This window comes from Diabrotica virgifera, chromosome 5 (assembly GCF_917563875.1).
Source record: "Diabrotica virgifera virgifera chromosome 5, PGI_DIABVI_V3a".
In the NCBI taxonomy this organism is placed as follows: Eukaryota; Metazoa; Arthropoda; class Insecta; order Coleoptera; family Chrysomelidae; genus Diabrotica; species Diabrotica virgifera.
Genome location: NC_065447.1, coordinates 251,375,373 through 251,394,815, shown reverse-complemented (window position 1 = coordinate 251,394,815; position 19,443 = coordinate 251,375,373). Strand labels below are relative to the sequence as shown.

Genomic DNA, 19,443 nt, shown 5'->3' with positions numbered 1-19,443 from the left:
ACTTTTATTGGAGACATTTTTTAAATCATGGATAGATGGCGCTATAATTGAAAAAAACGATTGTTGGAAATGGAAAATTAAATTAAAAAATGGAAAGTCCCACACTTTATGGAAAACTTAACTTAATTCTTTTTTGGCTTTAGGATCTACTCTTCACAACCCAATAGGTCCTCATAACGCTCGAGTAACTGCGAATTTAGCATACTTTCCTCCACTATTATTGGTACAGTTTTCATGAACCCAAAATGAACCAATGACACATTGTAACCAGTCCTCAATAAGTTGTGTAGCTTCATAATTTTTCACACACCCAGCACAGTTATTTTATTCATTTTTAGTATCAATATCTGAATCGCAGAGTATTGGTTTTTCTTCGTCCTTGCTGCTTTCTGAAATCTTTCTAGCTATCTTTTCTATTCGCTTTCTAGCTATCATAATCTTTACAGTCTCGTTGCCTTTTTGCTTTAATTGTTATTTTTAATTTTTATCTTCTCTTTTTTGGAGTTTTTTTCCTGTTCTTTGGCTTTTCTTAACTCTTTGACATTGAGAAGTTAAAAGAATACCAACGGCCGTTGCCTGTTTTCTAGCTTCAACAGCTTTATGTGATATTTGTAAAATTTCCTTCAGAATTTGAAAGGGTACAAATTATTTTTCAAATTTTAAAGTCACACAGAATTGTGATTCACCTACTACTTAGAATTTTGTTTAAATCAAAGTCTGCATGTTCGTAAAAATGACTTTTAAAAGATATGAACGCAGATCTATCTAACTATTGCAAATAAGAAATAAAAATAATGCGACAATATGACCATTGGGTAGAATGACCATATACATGCAGTAAAACTTTGTCCGGTGGTTTCCTTGGCACGAAGTGCGTTTTAAGCCATTCTAAAAAGAGTGCAGATGTAAGGTAAGTTGATTTTTCTGACATTAAATCTTGGGAACCTGCAAGCATTCCACCTGAAAATTCACCTTTTTATATTTTTACCTTAAAAAAATGCAAGCAAGTGGCAAAAAGTTCCTTCGATATTGCAACATCCAATAACAGTAATAGAAGGAGAACTTCTCTTTAATTGCAGAACTGATTCGTCCATATTGAAAAAACAGTTTGCTCTCAACTTCTATTCTGTTCAAATCTTGAGATCTAGCTAATGAAACTCGTTCCTACTTTGATAATGAAATATCAGGATTTCTTCTCAAAAACATTTGAAGCCAATCATAACCAGCTTTTTCAATTGCTTTGTTGAATCTGTCAGGAGTGTCGGGTATATTTAGTAGCCCTGCAAAATAAAATGTGTTGTCTTGACATCATCAATAGTCTGGAGCACCTTTAGTTTGCATTGTTTTATTTGAGTAACAAGTTTTTGTTCATTTCGTTTTCCAAGCATAGAAGATTTCCCCATATTTTTTTATCGTTGTCATTTTTGTATCTTCTTTCCAATATTTTTGTGGAATGCCATAAGTTTTACATGCAGAGTAGATGGTCATTTCTCCATTTTTAACAGAATGAATAGCGAGCTTAAGTGATTTTTCTGTATTCTTTCTGCTTTCTGGCATTCTTCCGAAACGTTTTTGGAAAAGGTAGGTGAACATAAAACAGTGGACATGCTTCGAAATAAAATCTACGTTACTGACCACAAGTTATGGAGACCGAATGTTATGCGCATAATTACGGACATGCTGGCTAACCCTAATGAGATTAGCTGTAACAGACCTGCTTTGCCAAAATTTCGTTAATATTTATTGACTGCACACATGACACATATATTTGTTTTGGCAAATTTTTAACAAAAATTTTATTTAAAATATTATCAAAAATTAAAAGGGACTATTTTAAAGAAACTATTATTATTATTTAAAGAAACTATATTAAAAAAAAGAAACTGTTTTACAATAATTTCGTGTTTTGAATTATTACGCCAAATTTTTCTCTTTTTGTTTCTTACTTTTGAGTGTTTCCACCTTCAGATTTTACGTACTACATATACATATAATTTTTATTGCAGCAGAGTGCAATGAAAAAAATGTGTTACCATCTAACGGGAGTCGTGTTAATGCAATTAAGTCGTATATTTTAAAAATGTGACAATCTTATAAATACGGTGACTGTATAATGCTTTTGATTTACGACATGAACAATGTAATAAACTGAAATTAAAAATGTTGTCAACAGTGATTCATTAAATGGAAATTTTAGTCATCTTTTTATATAAAAAGTTAATATTTAATATTATAATACATTACAAAAAGTGTAATTCGTGGATGTTCAAAGTAAAAATTATAAAATTTTTTGTCTTGAGTTCAATTTTCAAAATAAATTGACAATAATGCGAAAATTTTTTGAAAACTTGTTGCCTGGCAATAGACACGAGATCTCGGAGGGCTTGAGTGTAGTATATCTAAAAAAAAGTTTTAAAAAATGGTTCATTAGACTTGCAGAAATTGGCACGTGGTGTTTTGTCTTCACTAGGTTATTTTTAGAGATACTATCCCTAGAGTTGCCACTTCCATTGAATTTACTGGACCGTATAGTGTGTTCTCCACTTTCATCATCGTTGTGGTATTCCCCTGTATCCCTGGGCAAGGGGAAGCTGTTATACCCCACTGAAGTGGATCCCTATCTGAAGCAAAAGATACCCACCCCGCGACTTGGACACGCCAGTCCGGAATTACGCCAGATGAAAATTTCTCATAACAGTAGAATAGGACATAAAAAAAAACAGTAGAAAACAGGAGACTTTTACTCATTTCGAATAAAACAATAATAAGTTTGTTATAACACAACGAAAAACCGTCATGTACCGATCACATTACTATAAAATAATACGTTCCATGCGTTCTGTGTCTGTATAACGTGCGTTCCATGGGTTATTTTGTTTAGTGCGCAGAAGCGTGATCGTTACATGGCGGTTTGTTGTGTTGAAATAAACTTAATCTAATCTCTAGTTTTTTAAAATATCGTCCTTAAAGTCAAATCTTTTAGTAATTTGAGCACAACTTTGTGAACTTTCCATAAAGAAATCCAAACGTCGTGTATGCAAAATATGTTTTTGTTCATTTGAATTCGCAATTAAAAACAAAGTATCGGACCTCTGGTGGAATAAATTTAAACTACTATGAAGTGGTATAAACAACACAGAAAGCTGTTGATTTGAATGGAATTTGGTCACTATTAAAAAATTTTTAGTAAATTTCAGCATTATGAGTAGGTATATTAAAATATTTTAAATCAGATCGGTATTCTTTTGTTCCTCAATTGAACGTTTGTTTATACAAAGTGAAACAACAGTCCATGACTGTTTTTTGACTGATTCGCATGCACAGTTCCGTTTTCAATCGCTTGAAAACGGAACTGCGCATGCGAATCAATCAGAAACCAGTCATGGACTGTCTCCACGAACAAAGCTTAAATTCAGGTTTCACAAAAATGTTTAAACTTGTTGTCTGATAACGCTAAATAATCTCTAATTGTATCAAATATTGTATCAAATTTAATAACAACGTACCATATTATAGTGGAAAATATAAAAGAAGATTTGAGATTGAAAACAGGAGAACAGGAGAAGAGGTATGAAAACAGTAGATCTCCTGCTCCTGCTAAAACAGGAGATCTGGTAACACTGGACAGAGATGACTCTGTTCCGTACGACCCCTTTTAATAGATATAATTCCATTCCCAAAGGCCTTCTTCTTCTTTGGGTGCCGTCTTCTAGTCTTCTTAGCGAAGGTTGGCGATGACTTCTGCAAAGCCTTCTCTATTTTGGACTTTTCTCATTAGACTTTGAAAGTCTAATCCTCTCCATTCTTTGATGTAGCGTAGCCAGGTCATTTGTCGTCTACCCGCGCCGCGTCTTCCTTCTATTTTCCCTTCTGTAATAAGTTGAAGGAAGTTATACCTGTCGTGTCTAAATATGTGTCCAATATAAGACGTTTTACGTGGCCCAAAGGCCTATATAACCTAAAATATCTGTTTACAGGATAATAAGTAATGATGCATTATTTCTTCATTAATGAAACACCTCCAGAATTGGAAGAAATAATCAATAGTACCACATTGGATTTATTTTTACAGAACAAGAGAAAATTACAAATAATTCCACCGTACTTTTTTTATATTGAGTAATCTCTAAATAGCAAACTAGATGTAGTCCATTCTTTCACGGTTTTTGCTCTAAATTTTAAAGAACCTCTTGGATTGACATGAAATTTGGCATACGTATAGCCTTACATGTCAAAGAAAAAAGTGATATTGTGCCGATGTGTGCTTTTGCCCTGGGGATGACTTTCACCCCCTGTTGGGGTTGAAAAAATATATGTGCAAAATAAGTCCGGAAATGGGTAAACTGACTAATTTTAAGTAACTTTTGTTCTATAGAGCTTTTTCGCCAAGTCAACACTTTTCGAGTTATTTGCGAGTGAATATGTTCATTTTTCAACAAAATAACCACATTTTTAGACGCTTTTTCGCAAATAACTCAAAAACTAAGTATTTTGTCGAAAAAAACGTTCTTAGCAAAAATATAGCTTATAAAAAAGTAAAAAAAAGGTGTACGCGTTAGGTCTCTGGATCTCGTAGAACCGGAGTTATAGCCAATGAAAAATAGATTCATATTCACCAAATTTCAAATAGAATATTTCGACGGGAAATATCCAAAAAATTAAGCACTTTTTGGGGAAGACGACCCATTATAACTTTTTTATAGTGTTTAAAAAAAGCTTTATTTTTGTTTTTACAAAAAGTTTCTAGCATTAAAGTTATACAAGTTACGCTCAAAATAAAGTTAGTCCCTTTTGTTTTTTCAAAAAAAAAAAAAAAAAATCGGGAAGACCACCCTCTAATTAGCAACTTAAATGAAATTAATCGTTACCGCTCCACAAATTATTTTGTGCTTGCCACAAAGTGCTTTTTTTGAAAAAATTTGGTTTCAAAGTAAAATTTTTAAAAATTTAAATTTTGAAAAATATGCTTTTTTTCAAAATAACTTAAAAATTGTTAGAGATACCAAAAATCTCGAAAAACAAAAAAAGTCAGATTTGCTTTTCTGAATATCATGTATTTTTTTGTTTTTCTGTTAGACGAAAATTGATTAAGATTTGGTGTTTCTAAATTTGCATACATTCGTGATCAGTGACTGGTTCAACCCATTTTAAATACAGCCCTTTCAATAATAAGGACTTTGAACCGATGAAACTTACAGATCATATAAACAATATATACACGAGTCAAGAAACTTGTGAATTCGTAACGACTAAGTTCATTTAAGATACTAATTAGGGGGTGATTTTCTCGATTTTTTTACCAAAACCAAAAGGGGCTAACTTTATTTTGAGCGTAACTTGTTTAATTTTGATGCTAGAAATTTTTTTTATAAAACAAAAATAAAGCTTTTTTAAACACTTTAAATAAGTTGTAATGAGTTTTCCCCGAAATGTGCTTCATTTTTGGTTATTTCACGTTAAAGTATTCCATTTGGAATTTGACGAATATGAACCTATTTTTTATTAGCTATAACTCTGCTTCTACTAGGTGTAGAGACGTGATAATAACATCATTTTTTTTTTTAAATTTACAGGCTATATTTTTGTTAAGAATGTTTTTCGACAAAATACTTACTATTTGAGTTATTTGCGAAAAACCGTCTAAAAGCGTGGTTATTTTGTTGAAAAAATGAACATATTCACTGCCAAATAACTCGAAAAGTATTGACTTAGTGACAAAACTCTATAGAACAAAAGTTGCTTAAAATTAGCCAGTTTATCCATTTCCTGACTTTCTTTGGACGAATATTTTTTCACCCCCAACAGGGGGTGAAAACCACCCCCAGGGCAAAAGCACATATCGGCACAATATCACTTTTTTTCTTTGACTTGTTAGCTATGTGTATGCCAAATTTCATGTCAATCCAAGCGGTTCTTTAAAATTTAGAGATTTTGCAATATTTTACCGTTAAAGAACGGACTAATGTGGATATTTACAACCCAAATGCTCATAACTTAAATAATTAATCACACTGTAGTAATATTAAACAAGCGTAGGTATAGTCCACACTATATCGTTCTTGTTGGAAGATGGTTACAAAATTCGTAAAAATGGTTTAACGGCTTCGTTTGAGCGAGTCTACCACTTTCTGAAAAATTTTAGAGTGCAGGTTGGACGCGTTTCCGCGTCTCGCGTCGTTAACATAAATATTGAAATTAAAACTTAACTGTAGCCTTAGGCATTCTTAACATTTTTCTTTTTGATTCATTCGCTTATGTTGGATAATAAGAAAATTAGGTACTTTAACAACTAGCAACGTTTTTCCTCAATACAGGGTGTTTCTAAATAAGTGCGACAAGCTTTAAGGGGTAATTGATGATTTATTTATTGCTTTACAACCGGTTGAGATATGCAAATGGAATTTGGTAGGTTTTAAGAGGTAGCTATTACGCATTTTTTGACATACAGTTAAGAATTTTATATTTACCATTGGCGTGCATACGAGTCATATTACCCGGTCATATTACCCGTATGCACGCCAATGGTAATTATAAAATTCTTAATTGTATGTCAAAAAATGCGCAATAACTACCTCTTAAAACGTACCAAATTTCATTTGCATATCTCAACCGGTTTTAAAGCAATAAATAAATCGTCAGATTGTAAGAGAAAATTCAACATCCCGCATCTCGGAAACGAAGCATTTGCGGACATACAATTATAAAGCAAACTGTCATTATTTTTTCACGCAGAATTACCCCCTAAAGTTTGTCGCAGTTATTTAGAAACACACTGTATTGATGAAGAACGTTGCTAGTGGTTAAAGTAGGTACCTAACTTTTTTATTTTCCAAAATAAGCGAATAAATCAAAAAGCATAATGTTAAGAGAGCCTAAGGCTACAATTGAGTTTTAATTTCAATATTTTAGATATGCTGAAATATTCCACAGGGTGTTCCGAACTTTGAGGAAAAAACGCAGTATGATTGTTACACACGGTATACAATTACATTTACTTGTCCAGCAACACTTTTACCACATCGATATTCTTAAAGAATAAGGCTATGACATATTAAAAAATCGCTAAAATCGGACAACAGGTTTAGGAAATACGAGACATAAAAAATGCCTCATTTTTAAGGTGGTGCGTTAATTTTGATTCTTAGTGTATGTTAATGACACGGGACGCGGAAATGCGTCCAACCTTCACTCTGAAATTTTTCAGAAAGTAGTAGACTCGCTCAAATCTCAAACGAAGCAGTTAAGACCATTTTTAAGACTTTAATCATCTTCCAAAAAGGACGATGTATTGTGGACTAGTAATAAATAGTCATTAACTGCATCTAAAAACTTTTAATTATTTATTATCTATAATAACAAATTGTCATTAAAGTGAAGTATACAGATTCTCCAGAATTTATTATTTATGTTTTTGTAGAAGTTCAACCACAAGCGTTAAATGTTACGTGTTTGAAGACAAAAGACACGAATAAGGTCACCTGCATTATCCCGAATTTATTTTATGACGAAACTGGAAGTGCCAGATTGTTGGAACGCTATCCTACCTTTACTAGGACATGTATACAATAAATGTCAAGGGTAGGTTGGTTTTGTGTGTTCTACATGGGACATATACAGGGTAGTTTTAATTTTCTAATATAAAAATAGTTCTGCTCTAAATGTGCCATGATTTTTATTATAAACTAGCTGACCCGGCAGACTTCGTACTGCCTCAATAGATAAAAACAAACTTTTGTATAAAATAAACTTAAAATAAACAAAAGGAATTGGTAATTAATAAACAAAAAAAGCTCGATGTGAATGAGGTTTTATTATTATTTTTAATTAATTACACATGATGTTTGAAGTAATAAAGTTTAGTTAGAAGTAACAAAATAAAGTTTGTAGTGTAACAGTTACAATCTTAAATTTGTTTATCTTATAATGAATATAACAACTTTATTTTGTCTACATTCAAAACAACCCTGTATTTATGATTGGGTTCGGGGTGGTTCCAGCTCTATAGGTGTTGATTAGATAAAATAAAATTAAACTAAAATTAAATAACCTTAAATAAAATCAGATTAATTTAAATACAATTAAATAAAGCTAAAAAAATAGAATCTAATATAAATAAATAAAATACTTAAATTAAATAAAATTAAACAAAATTAATTAAAATTAAGGCTATGGGTACATAATTCGCTAATATTTTACGTGTATCCCTACTTTTTCTGTCTTTACACGGCAAATTACGCGTAGTAAAATTCACACTGGTATGGATATGTAAACATTACTAGAATGTCATTCTACTTGAAAATCCCATTAATTTAAATTATTTATTAACATTAGAAAATAATGAGTTGGTATACCGACTATTGTATAAACATATTTTAGATATTAAGCTTAAATTGTAATTGTAAAATATAGAGTAAGTATTTCTTGTAAATTGTTATATGTTAAAAGAAAAAGAAAAGAAAAGAAAAGAAAAAAAAGAAAAGAAATATAAAAAAAAATAATAAAATAAAAATAAAAAAAAAAATAAAAAAAAATAAAAAAATAAAAAAAAAAGAAAGAAAAAATATAAAAAAAGATATAAAAAAAAAATAGAAAAAAAAAATATAATAATTAAAAAAATATAAAAAAATATGTAGATAAAAATGAATGACGAACTTGGACAGTCCATAGTAAAATAGCTTTCGAATGAAGTAGAGGGCTAAAGAAGAATGTTGCAGTTTTTGCTGTGGAACTCTGAGAACATCATTTGGAAAAAAATTAATAAAAATATATATATATATAAAAAATTATTAAAAAAAAATACAAAAATAATTATTTATTAGTAGAATTGTTTATTATATTAGTATTAGTTTTAGGATAAGATACGAAAAAATGACTAATAAAATAAAAAATAGTAAAATTGGCGAATGGATTTAGTGTCCGCAGTCATATAAACCCAAACAAACAACAACATACTTGAAAATGTCATTATTAATTTCAAGAGATGGGTTTTGAATGTTCTTGGATAACTGTTATTTTTATAATTGGAAATTATTAATTCAGTTAATAAATGTGATAATTTTTTCACTAACTATGTATTCAGTGATTGTAATAATTTATTTGTACAACAAAGACTAATACTCAATCGAGAAAAGAGGAAAAGTGTTAAAGTGATTTTTTAATAATATATTGTTATGGAACGCTTACAATTTTGAACATCTTTAACAACAAAATACTTGGATCACAGAATTATTATCCTGATGTATTCTCTGCTTGGATCTTCCACAAATAATACACAATAAATAACTTTTTATTAAGTTCACGTCTTAAATCAATTATTTATCAAATACACTATATTTCAATAATATTTAGGGCCGGTTGTTCGAACGCTAATCAACAATGATCATTATCAAATAATTAATTACTGTCAATGTCAACTTTGTTTGGGTTGTTAAAAACATAATTAATTACAATTCTGAGACTATAATCAATTAATATAACAATAATTATTAACATACTTAAGGGCCGGTTGTTCGAACGCTAATCAACAATGATCACTCTCAAATATTTAATTACTGTCACCAAAACTGTCAATGTCAACTTTTATTGGGTTGCTGAAAACATAATTGATTAAAATTATGAGATTAGTTAATCAATTAACATAACAATTATTAACATAATTGATTAAGTAATTTCATATTATCTTTTCAGCCACCCAAACAAAGTTGACATTGACAGTTAGTGGCAGTAATTAAATATTTGATAATGATCATTGTTGATTAGCTTTCGAACAACCGGCCCTTAATAATAAATCTCATAATTGTAATTAATTATGTTTTCAGCAACCCAAACAAAGTTGACATTGACAGTTTTGGTGACAGTAATTAAATATTTGATAATGATCATTGTTGATTAGCGTTCGAACAACCGGCCCTTAATCAATAACTCAACATATTCCCGATGCAATGTCAAATATTTAAAATTGTCACTGATTGTCAATGTCTGACTGACAATATTATATTCGGCTGAGTGCGTTGTAAGATAAAGATAGATTTGGAAAATATTACCACGGCATTGTGTTTATTTTTTTCGAATCCTGAAAAAACCAATAAATATTTTTGAAAAATTTAAACGCAGAATGAAAGACTAAATTATTACTGAGGGCCGAAAGTCCCTTAGAATAAATAAAAAGTTTATTTTGAATGATATATTTGAAATTAAAAATCACACTAAATTTTCTCTTAGTTTTTCACCCCTGTAACTTATTAAAATAAACATTATAGAAGTTCTCAGGGACTTTCGGCCCTCGCTAATAACGTGATCTTTCATTCTACGTTTAAATTTTTCAAAAATACTTATTAGTTTTCTCAGGATTCGAAAAAAATGAATCCCCATTTGAATTGCATTGCAGCCGAAAATACGTACCGATCCTCTTAAATAAAATTTTATAATTTGCTGCTTCTTTTTTTAGTGTGCTCAGAATTTTTCTCCTGTTACGGTTCGTCAAAAAAGTCCCGTTTAGAGATATTTTTTGAAAATTTCGCAAAATTAAAAAAATCATATTTTGCCCAATTTGAGTCCCAAAGTTAAACTGTTCCACTTCCCTTCTATGAAATTTGTCGCTCGTTCTTCTTCTGTCCTCAGAATATTTCTACGGCTTGAGATATTGTATTTCGGATACCGATTGCGTTAGAGAAAAATTTTTAGTGCGGTTCTGCTCGGAATTCAGCAAGGAGTCTACCTACTTAATTTTGTATTTTTCACGTCATTATTATGAGAGCATGTTATACATGAACACTGCGACCAGAGCATGTTATACATATAGCTGTAAATATTTTGGTGGCTACTAAAATGACTATATAAAACCATATAAACCTTCCCTGAATTCCACAAATAATTCAACATCAAAATTAGCCAAATCGGTCCAGCCATTCCTGAGTTTTAGCGAGACTAACGAAGAGCAATTGATTTTTATATATAAGATTAGTTAAATTTCTATAATAATCAGTCTATTTTGCTTTGATTTCTCCTCGAATAGTTTAAATGTCATAACCGAATCCCTCTTATCGGTGTTGCTGTTTGTACTTCATCATAAAAAAACGCTAGAATCTGGCTTCTGAGATCACAGATTGTCTTGCATTCGTATTTAGCCTTTCCTGATAATTACCACGGAACTATTGGTAGTAGAAAGAAAGGCAGAAGGCCGAAGACCAAGAAGAAGATCTTCAATACGATGGACAGACGACAGACCAATACATGTGTCCATCTAGGATGGAGCGCTGAAAGAATAAAGGAGAGAGATTGAATTGTAGAGAGAATGACTGAGGTGGAGCCGTGGACAGGTTCAGAAATGCAAGGCCATGAATCAGGATATGTACTTATGTTTTGTAGACTTTGAAAAGGCATTTGATAAAGTTCAACATAAAAAGCTTTTAGATATATTAAAAAGCAAAAATATTTACAGTCGTGATATGAAAATTATATCTAGTATATATATTGGAATCAAACTGCCAAGGTAAGAGTTGACAACCAGGACACCCAAGATATCAAAATATAAAGAGGAGTCCGTCAGGGTTGCGTGCTGTCTCCACTACTTTTCAATGTCTACAGTGAAGCGGTATTTCAAGAAGCGCTCTCAGATTCAATAGAAGGTATATCTATCAACGGAGAAGTTTTGAACAACTTACGTTTTGCAGACGATACAGTAATAATAACGGATAACAACAATGATTTACAGAACGTAATGCAACGCCTTAATGAACGCTGTCATGAGTACGGACTGAAGATGAATTTAAAGAAAACTAAATGCATGATCATAGCTAAATGAGCACACGCAAATATCCAATTAACTATTGAAGATACTGTAATTGAGAGTGTGGATAACTACAAATACTTAGGAACATGGATAACATCAAATGTAGACCAAACCAAAGAAATTAAGACACGTATTGAAATAGCAGGTGCATCATTCATTAAACTTAAAAAGTTTCTTTGTTGTCGGGATATAAGGTTAGAACTACGCCTAAGGATGCTTCGATGTTACGTGTTCTCTACTCTTCTTTATGGCTTGGAAGCACATTGAAACAAGTCCATTTGAATAAGTTGGCCGCCTTTGAATTTTTGTGTTACAGAAGAATCCTACGAATATCATGGATTCAAAGAATGTCGAACGTGGAAGTAACTAGAAGGGTAGGAAATAAACCGGAAATAATACTAACTATCAAAAGACAAAAACTTGAGTACTTGGGACATGTGATGAGAGGGCAAAAATACTTAAATACTCATTACTACAACTTATTATGCAAGGCAAAATCCGAGGAAAGCGAAATGTGGGAAGACGAAGAACATCCCGGCTTAAGAACTTACGGGAATGGTTCGAATGCAGTAGTGCAGAGCTATTTAGAGCGGCAGTCAACAGGGTCTGCATTGCCATGATGATTTCCAACTTTCGATAGAAGATGAAACTTAAAGAAGAAGAAGGAGCCGTCGAAACACATTTATAGCCAGAGACCAGATTGAGTGAGGAAAAGAGACAGGCTAAGAGCACGATTTAAGGACCAGGTGGAAGACGAATTGCGATGAGTGTTGAGGAGTGTGAAACTGGAAATCCAAGACGAAGGATAAGAAGGAATGGAAGCTGATTCTGGAAAAGGCCAAGACCCACCATGGGTTGAAGAGCCAACCATGATGATGATGATAATTTAATTGTATTTTCTGGAATTACAAGTGTTCTTACAGTTTGGTACACATATCTTCTTATTGAAAATAGCAAAAATGACAATATCATCAACTTTTAAGTCAGTAAAGAGCAGATTTTTAGAGAAAATCTTCGTCTAATGCAAGACGATGCTCGACCACACATTGCAAAAACAACAAAATTGGTATTCCGTTATTACCATGTCCCAAGGAGCCCATACTTAAATCCAATATAGCATGCCTGGGATATTTTGGAACGACGTATTTGATGCAACCATGTTGAGTTTCAAATTATTAATGACAGCGCTTGTCCATATGCAGGCGGTTACGCCGCGATTTACCAGTTTAAACGCTGGTAAACTGGCGGTTGCATGTGTACGATGTTGAGCGGTTGCATTAGTTTCTATGTTAACTTAAACCGCGCCGGTTTGGTTTTTCAGGTAAACCGCGACGTCAACGTTGGCAAACCTCCCTTATATGTACGAGCGCTTAGCTTAGGCCAAGCAGTTCGTGGCGAATGGCAGCTAAGCTCCCAGGAAGAATTTTCTGCCTTAACTTGAAGTATGCCTGATGAAATGAGAGTCGCAGTTAGGGTTCGTGGAGGTAATAATCCCTACTAAGTATCGTTTTTCATTAAAAAATATTTAAAATTTTAAAAATGATTTTTTGCTTCTTTTGCAAATTGTCAAACTTTTTGAATTTTTTGTTCTTTTTGTTTGTTAAATTCTTGATTTGTAATAAATTATAGTTTTAAATCTTATTTAGTGTGAAATACTCAATTGGTTAGGTACCTACCTACTTCTTAAACTTTTTTAAACGCCAATTTTTAAGAAAAATCTGGTTATCCGGTTAATTTTGCACTCCAGTGTATTAGTATTCTCTCAATATTTTAACGTGGTTGACCGTTGTGAGTATGAAATACAAAAAAAATTACCGTTTAATTATATTTTTATTTACTCACAAAAAAAAACTATATTAAACAGTCATACATTCTCCAACACCCCCGCATACCAATTAAAAATTCCAGAAGATGAAACTCGATAAAAAAAACATTGATGATGAGTTTTACAGACCCACAACACTTTGTGGGAATACAAAGATACTTCTTATTAGGTGCGATAAATTCGAATTATTTTTATAGTGCATAAAAACAGTGGAAACGTCAGGAGCATAGATTTATGAGCCTTCGTGTTTATTCATATACTTTTATGTGTTTGCTCACCATGGCATGAAGACCTATATTGTGTACATTTATTTTCTTTTTGAAAAATTTTTCCAAACCTATTATAGTACGTTCTTTAACGGTAAAATATTGCAAAACCTCTAAATTTTAAAAAACCGCTTGGATTGACATGGGCATACAAATAGCTAATAAGTCAAAGAAAAAAAAGTGATATTGTGCCGTTGTGTGCTTTTGCCCTGGGGGTGAATTTCACCCCTTCTCGGGGGTGAAAAAATATATGTCCACAATAAGTTCAGAATTAGATAAACTGACTAATTCTAAGCAACTTTTGTTCTTTAGAGTTTCTTCACCAAGTCAATACCTTTTCGAGTTATTGGCGAGTGAATTTGTTCATTTTTAAACAAAATAACCACGTTTTTAAACGGTCTTTCGCAAATAACTCAAAAAGTAAGTATTTTGTCGAAAAACATATTCTTAATAAAAATATAGCTTATAAAAAAATGAAAAAAATGGTGCATATATTAAGTCTCTAGACCCAGTACAATCAAAGTTGTAGCTAATGAAAAGTAGGTTCTTATTCGTCAAATTCCAAATCGGATATTTCATCGAGAAATAACCAAAAAACGGAACACTTTTGGGGGAACACTCATTTCAAGTTTTTTAAAGTGTTTAAAAAAGGTTTATTTTTGCTTTTTAAAAAACTTATAAAAAGTTCCTTAAAACCACTTCCTTAAAAGTAAGTGAGTTATGCTCAAAACATTGTTGGTACCTTTTATAGAATTACGAAAAGCACCCCCTAATTAGCATATCAAATAAAATTAGTCGTTACCGCTTCACAAGCTACTTTACTTATTTATTCCTTATACTTTATACGATCTGTAAGTCTCAGCGGATCAAAGTGCTTATTCTTGAAAAGTCTGTACATATTTAAAATGGCTTGAACGAGTCACTAATTCCGAGTGTATGCAAACTTTGAACAGCCATAGCATAACCGATTTTTGTCTAATAGGAAAACAAAAGTCCCAAAATATTCAGAAAAGAAAAAAGTACATTTCATTATTTTCTAAGATTTTTGGTATTACTAATAATTTTTAAGTTATTTTGAAAAAGAGCTTTTTTTTCAAAATTAAAAATTTTAAAATTTTTATTTTGAAACCATTTTTTTTTTCAAAATAAGCACGTTGAATCGATGAAACTTACAGATCATATAGACACAACATAAATAAAGCAACATGTGAAGCGGTAACGATTAATTCTATTTAAGTTGTTAATTATGGGGTGATTTTCCCGATTTTTTTATGCCAAATCAAAACGGACCAACTGTATTTTGAGTGTAACTTGTTCACATTTGATAAAAGAATATTTTTTTATAAAAATGGACCTAAAGCTTTTTAAACTCTTTAAAAAAGTTATAATGAGTTTTTTCCAAAAAGTGCTTCATTTTTTGGTTATTTCACGTTGAAATATATTTATTTGAAGTTTGGCGAATATGAACCTATTTTTCTTTAGCAATAACTTTGTTTCTACTAGGTCTAGAGACTTCATGTATACACCATTTTTTTTCACTTTTTTACAAGCTATACTTTTGCTAACAACGGTTTTTTCCATAAAATATTTACTTTTTGAATTATTTGTGAAAAATTGTCTAAAAACGTGTTTGTTTTGTTGAAAAATGAACTCACAAATAACTCGAAAATTATTAACTTGGTGAAAAAACTGTATAGAATAAAAGTTGCTTAGAATTAGGCATTTTATCCAATTTCGGACTTATTTTGAACGTATATTGTTCACTCCCGAGAAGTAGTGAAACACCCCCAGTGCAAAAGCACACATCGGCACAATATCACTTTTTTCTTTGGCATGTTGGCTATGCGTATGCCAAATTTTATGTCAATCCAAACGGTTCTTTAAAATTTACATCAAAAACCCTCAAATAATGTACTATTAATTTAGACACACATAAAAAATTGAGCAAGAGAAAACAATTTAGCTCATGAAGGATTTGAAGTAGATTAAAAAAAGAAAAACGAAAAAAATTGAAAAGCAATCGAAACCAGATCAACCATGTACTTATTGAAGAGGATGAAGAAAGGTGTATTACTAACATCACGGCCAGTGCCGGATTTAGGGTACTTGCGGCCCTAGGCCAAATTACCCCGAGCGGCCCCCGATAAATTCACGAGTATGTAATTAAATTTAAACAAACTCCCAACAGCTCCAACAACAATTTCTATTAGGTATTTATAGAAAATATATAATTCAGAAAGTTAGCAAACAGCAGTTATTTGTAAAATTATTAATATTGCTAAAATTATTATACTTATTATAAATTAGTATTGCAGTTAATTGTTAAAATTAAATAACATTTGTTTCATTTGGGGGGAAAAGTACAGGTGATAACAAAAGACTAAAAAAAGCCGAGTTGAAAAGACATTATAAGTAAAAGAACAAGCAAAATAATATGAACTGTAATAGTAATGGCTACGGTACTGAAAAATAAAAATATTAAGAATACAACTTTAATAAACTTGTAGATCGTTCAGTTCTCACATTATTCTCTTATACTGAAAAACGTCAATGGCATATTCTTAATTTGGATAAAGTTGGATTAGTGATTAACATTGACATGCACTCCACTCCATATTCATGATAAATCTCATATCTAAACTCTAAACATTCACTTTTCTATATTTTTTGGCTGCAAAATCTTTAATGAAATCGTTAAAGTCTAAAGGCTTGAAAAAGCTTGGCAATTGAAACAAAACTAGCCAAACCACAATAAAATCAAAATAAAGTTGCACTAGAAATAAACAAACCAAAACAGGTTGAATGTTACCAGGAGCACTCCCGAATCATGATTTATAATATATAAACTTTGGCAATCATTATTTGGGATTTATAATGTATATTATATACATTGTAAATCATGATTCGGGAGTGCTCCTCGTAACATTCAACGTGTTTTGGTTTGTTTATTTCTAGTGCATCTTTATTGTGATTGTAGTATAGACAATCTAGAATCTTTGTTAAAAGTCGAGTTCCTCAAGTAGTTTTTGATTCTTTTCAACACGCTGAATGATCTTTCTCCAGATGCATTAGATGTTATCATGCATAGTAGAATGCGCAAAACCGTATCCATATTAGGAAATAATGTTGTTAACTTGTTTTTCACGAATGAGTTTCAGATACTCATTCAAAAAGTGTATTCCTCGGAGGTTTGGCAATCTTGTTATCATGACGTTCTCTTTCTTCATCAAATATACCTTTAACAAAGCCTTTGAACTGTACACACTCTTCTCCAAAGTAACCATCTATGTCGATTCGATACTTTTTAGCCAAAATAGCAGCTTTCCCCTGATTTTTTCATTGGAAATTGACTATAAGTGAAATTCTTAATTTAGACTGAAAGAAACTTCGGACCTTTCATTCAATTCTGAATAAAGCCTGTCAATTACAACATTAAATGTATTAATCTTTATGTCTTCTTTGCCATTAAAATGGGGTTCAGTGGATTCAATTTATTTGTCTTCGCCATGGATAGCTTTTCTTTTCGGGCGTATTTTTATTTCAAGAACATAGGTTTCATTTTTATGCAACTCTTTGAATCTTTTTTCATAGGAATCAAAGTTGTCTCTCAGACTCAATACGTACTCCTTTAGAGATTTTTATATGTTGCAAGTCACATTCAAGTCTGTAGCAGTATTTTGCAATGTTTTACTACTCTTGTCAAAACGTTGTAAAATATCGTACCACATGTTTAGTAGAATAGCATTCTCTTAATTTGAAATAGCTATTTGTATAAAAAGGGAGGAAAGTGCTACTTTTCCTCTCGAGAATGAAATTTCATCATTCAAGGGAGGAAAAGACACTTTACTCCCATGTTATACATATGGTTTTTCCACCTTCCTCAAATAACAAGTCATTTTTTCATTTTTACTCAATATATTTATGTAACTAACCAACAAAATTTATTAGAACTAAAACCAACAAGTAGGTACAATATAACTGTCAACTGTCAAATATAAGTCAAATTATTAATGTAAACATTGTTAAATCAGAATAACAATTTACTGTTTTTTACCATTATACAAAATAAAGGGTGTTTTTAAATAAACGTTAAAATGTATAGATACTTACGTAATAGGAAATAGATATTGTACAGGGCGTCAATAAGTTATATTTCATGAATGAAATACCGTGACCTCCCTAGGGAGGAAAAGTACAACTTTGCTCCCTAAAATCAGGTCCGCAAAAGTATACTTTCGGTAGAGGTAGGTGGAAAATTTGTTTACCGTATGAACCGTACCCCGCACTGCCGTATGCTAGTGTGGGTTACATCAAATAATCACATTCTTAGAACTTTCCACAATCCACCTGCAATACTATACCCTGTATCTCTTTATATCCTGTAGCCTCCTATACCCTAGCAAGCGTTACTATTTATATTAACGTTGGCTATTTTAATTAGATTGTATTGTTTATATACAAAAGTAATGTACAATTGTACTCGATTTACAGTAGCGGTAATTCTTAATTAATTTTAGAAAAAAAAATTCAGTTTTTTTACCAAAAAAGTTTTTTTTACAAAACGCTGCGGCCCCCTTTTGCTTGCGGCCCTAGGCCGAGGCCTAGTCGGCCTAGTGGTAAATCCGGCACTGATCACGGCATACAGAGGGCCGGACGCAGACTCTGGCCACTTTATGACAGGAGAAAACATCAAACATTATACCAAATCTGAAGAACTTAAACACAGAAAAACGAAGAATGAATGGGGCTAAAAGGTTCATAACAGAAAATTAAAAAAGAAATTGCGAATAAGCATTCAACGAGGAGATGGACAAACCCAAAGAAGAAGAAGAAGACAATCTAGAACAAATGTGGGGAAGAATTAAGAGACATACGGTAAACGCAGCCGAAAACAGTAGAGAAGTAATTTAGAAAACGGAGAAAACATGATTCGATGACGAATGCAGAAAAGAATTAGAAGAGCGAAGTAAATTATGAGTAAGAATGATGGAATTAGGATCAAAAGGTTTTGAAAGTGAGTAGACTGAACAACGAAAAAAAACTAAAAAATATTAAGAGAGAGGATATACCAATCCATGATAAAGTCTTGTCTTCAGTCTTGGTCTGTGTCCATTGAACTGGCAAGAACCAAGATTTTTTTTATCGAGCAGGGAACCATGTTGCCTTTTGAGCACTCCTAACACATTTATTCTTTTAACATCGACTTGGAGTCGCTATAAATATTATATAGTTATCATGTAAATCATATTTCTCGATGTTACCTATTTCATAAGGTTGCTAGTTCCATGTACTAGGCAGAACGCACTGAAGATGATCTGATCTAGATCGAAAACGTTTTGCAAATCCTTTTGGATGACTTTTAATAGTTTTTAATAAACTTTTTTTATACCATTGTACAAACGAAGTTTTTTACTTCTGGATGATTTTTTAATAAAATACTAATTCACGAAAAGGATGTCAAAAAAAATGGAGAAAGTACTTTCACAGTTTATTAAATGAAGAATTTGACAGACAGCCTGTGGAGTTAACGGAGACAGTAACAGCAATGGTTACCAGAATAA

At 31.7% G+C, this 19,443-nt stretch overlaps 1 protein-coding gene across 1 annotated transcript in view; it reads left to right on the top strand.

Annotated features, from left to right (window-relative positions):
• Positions 1 to 19,443, top strand: part of LOC126884839 (uncharacterized) — a 166,762-nt gene that overhangs the window by 134,936 nt on the left and 12,383 nt on the right. Inside the window, exon 2 of the mRNA XM_050651120.1 lies at positions 7,418 to 7,578. Coding sequence (XP_050507077.1) covers positions 7,502 to 7,578 — 77 coding nt within the window. The 5' untranslated portion in view covers positions 7,418 to 7,501. The remainder of the gene's footprint in view (positions 1 to 7,417; positions 7,579 to 19,443) is intronic.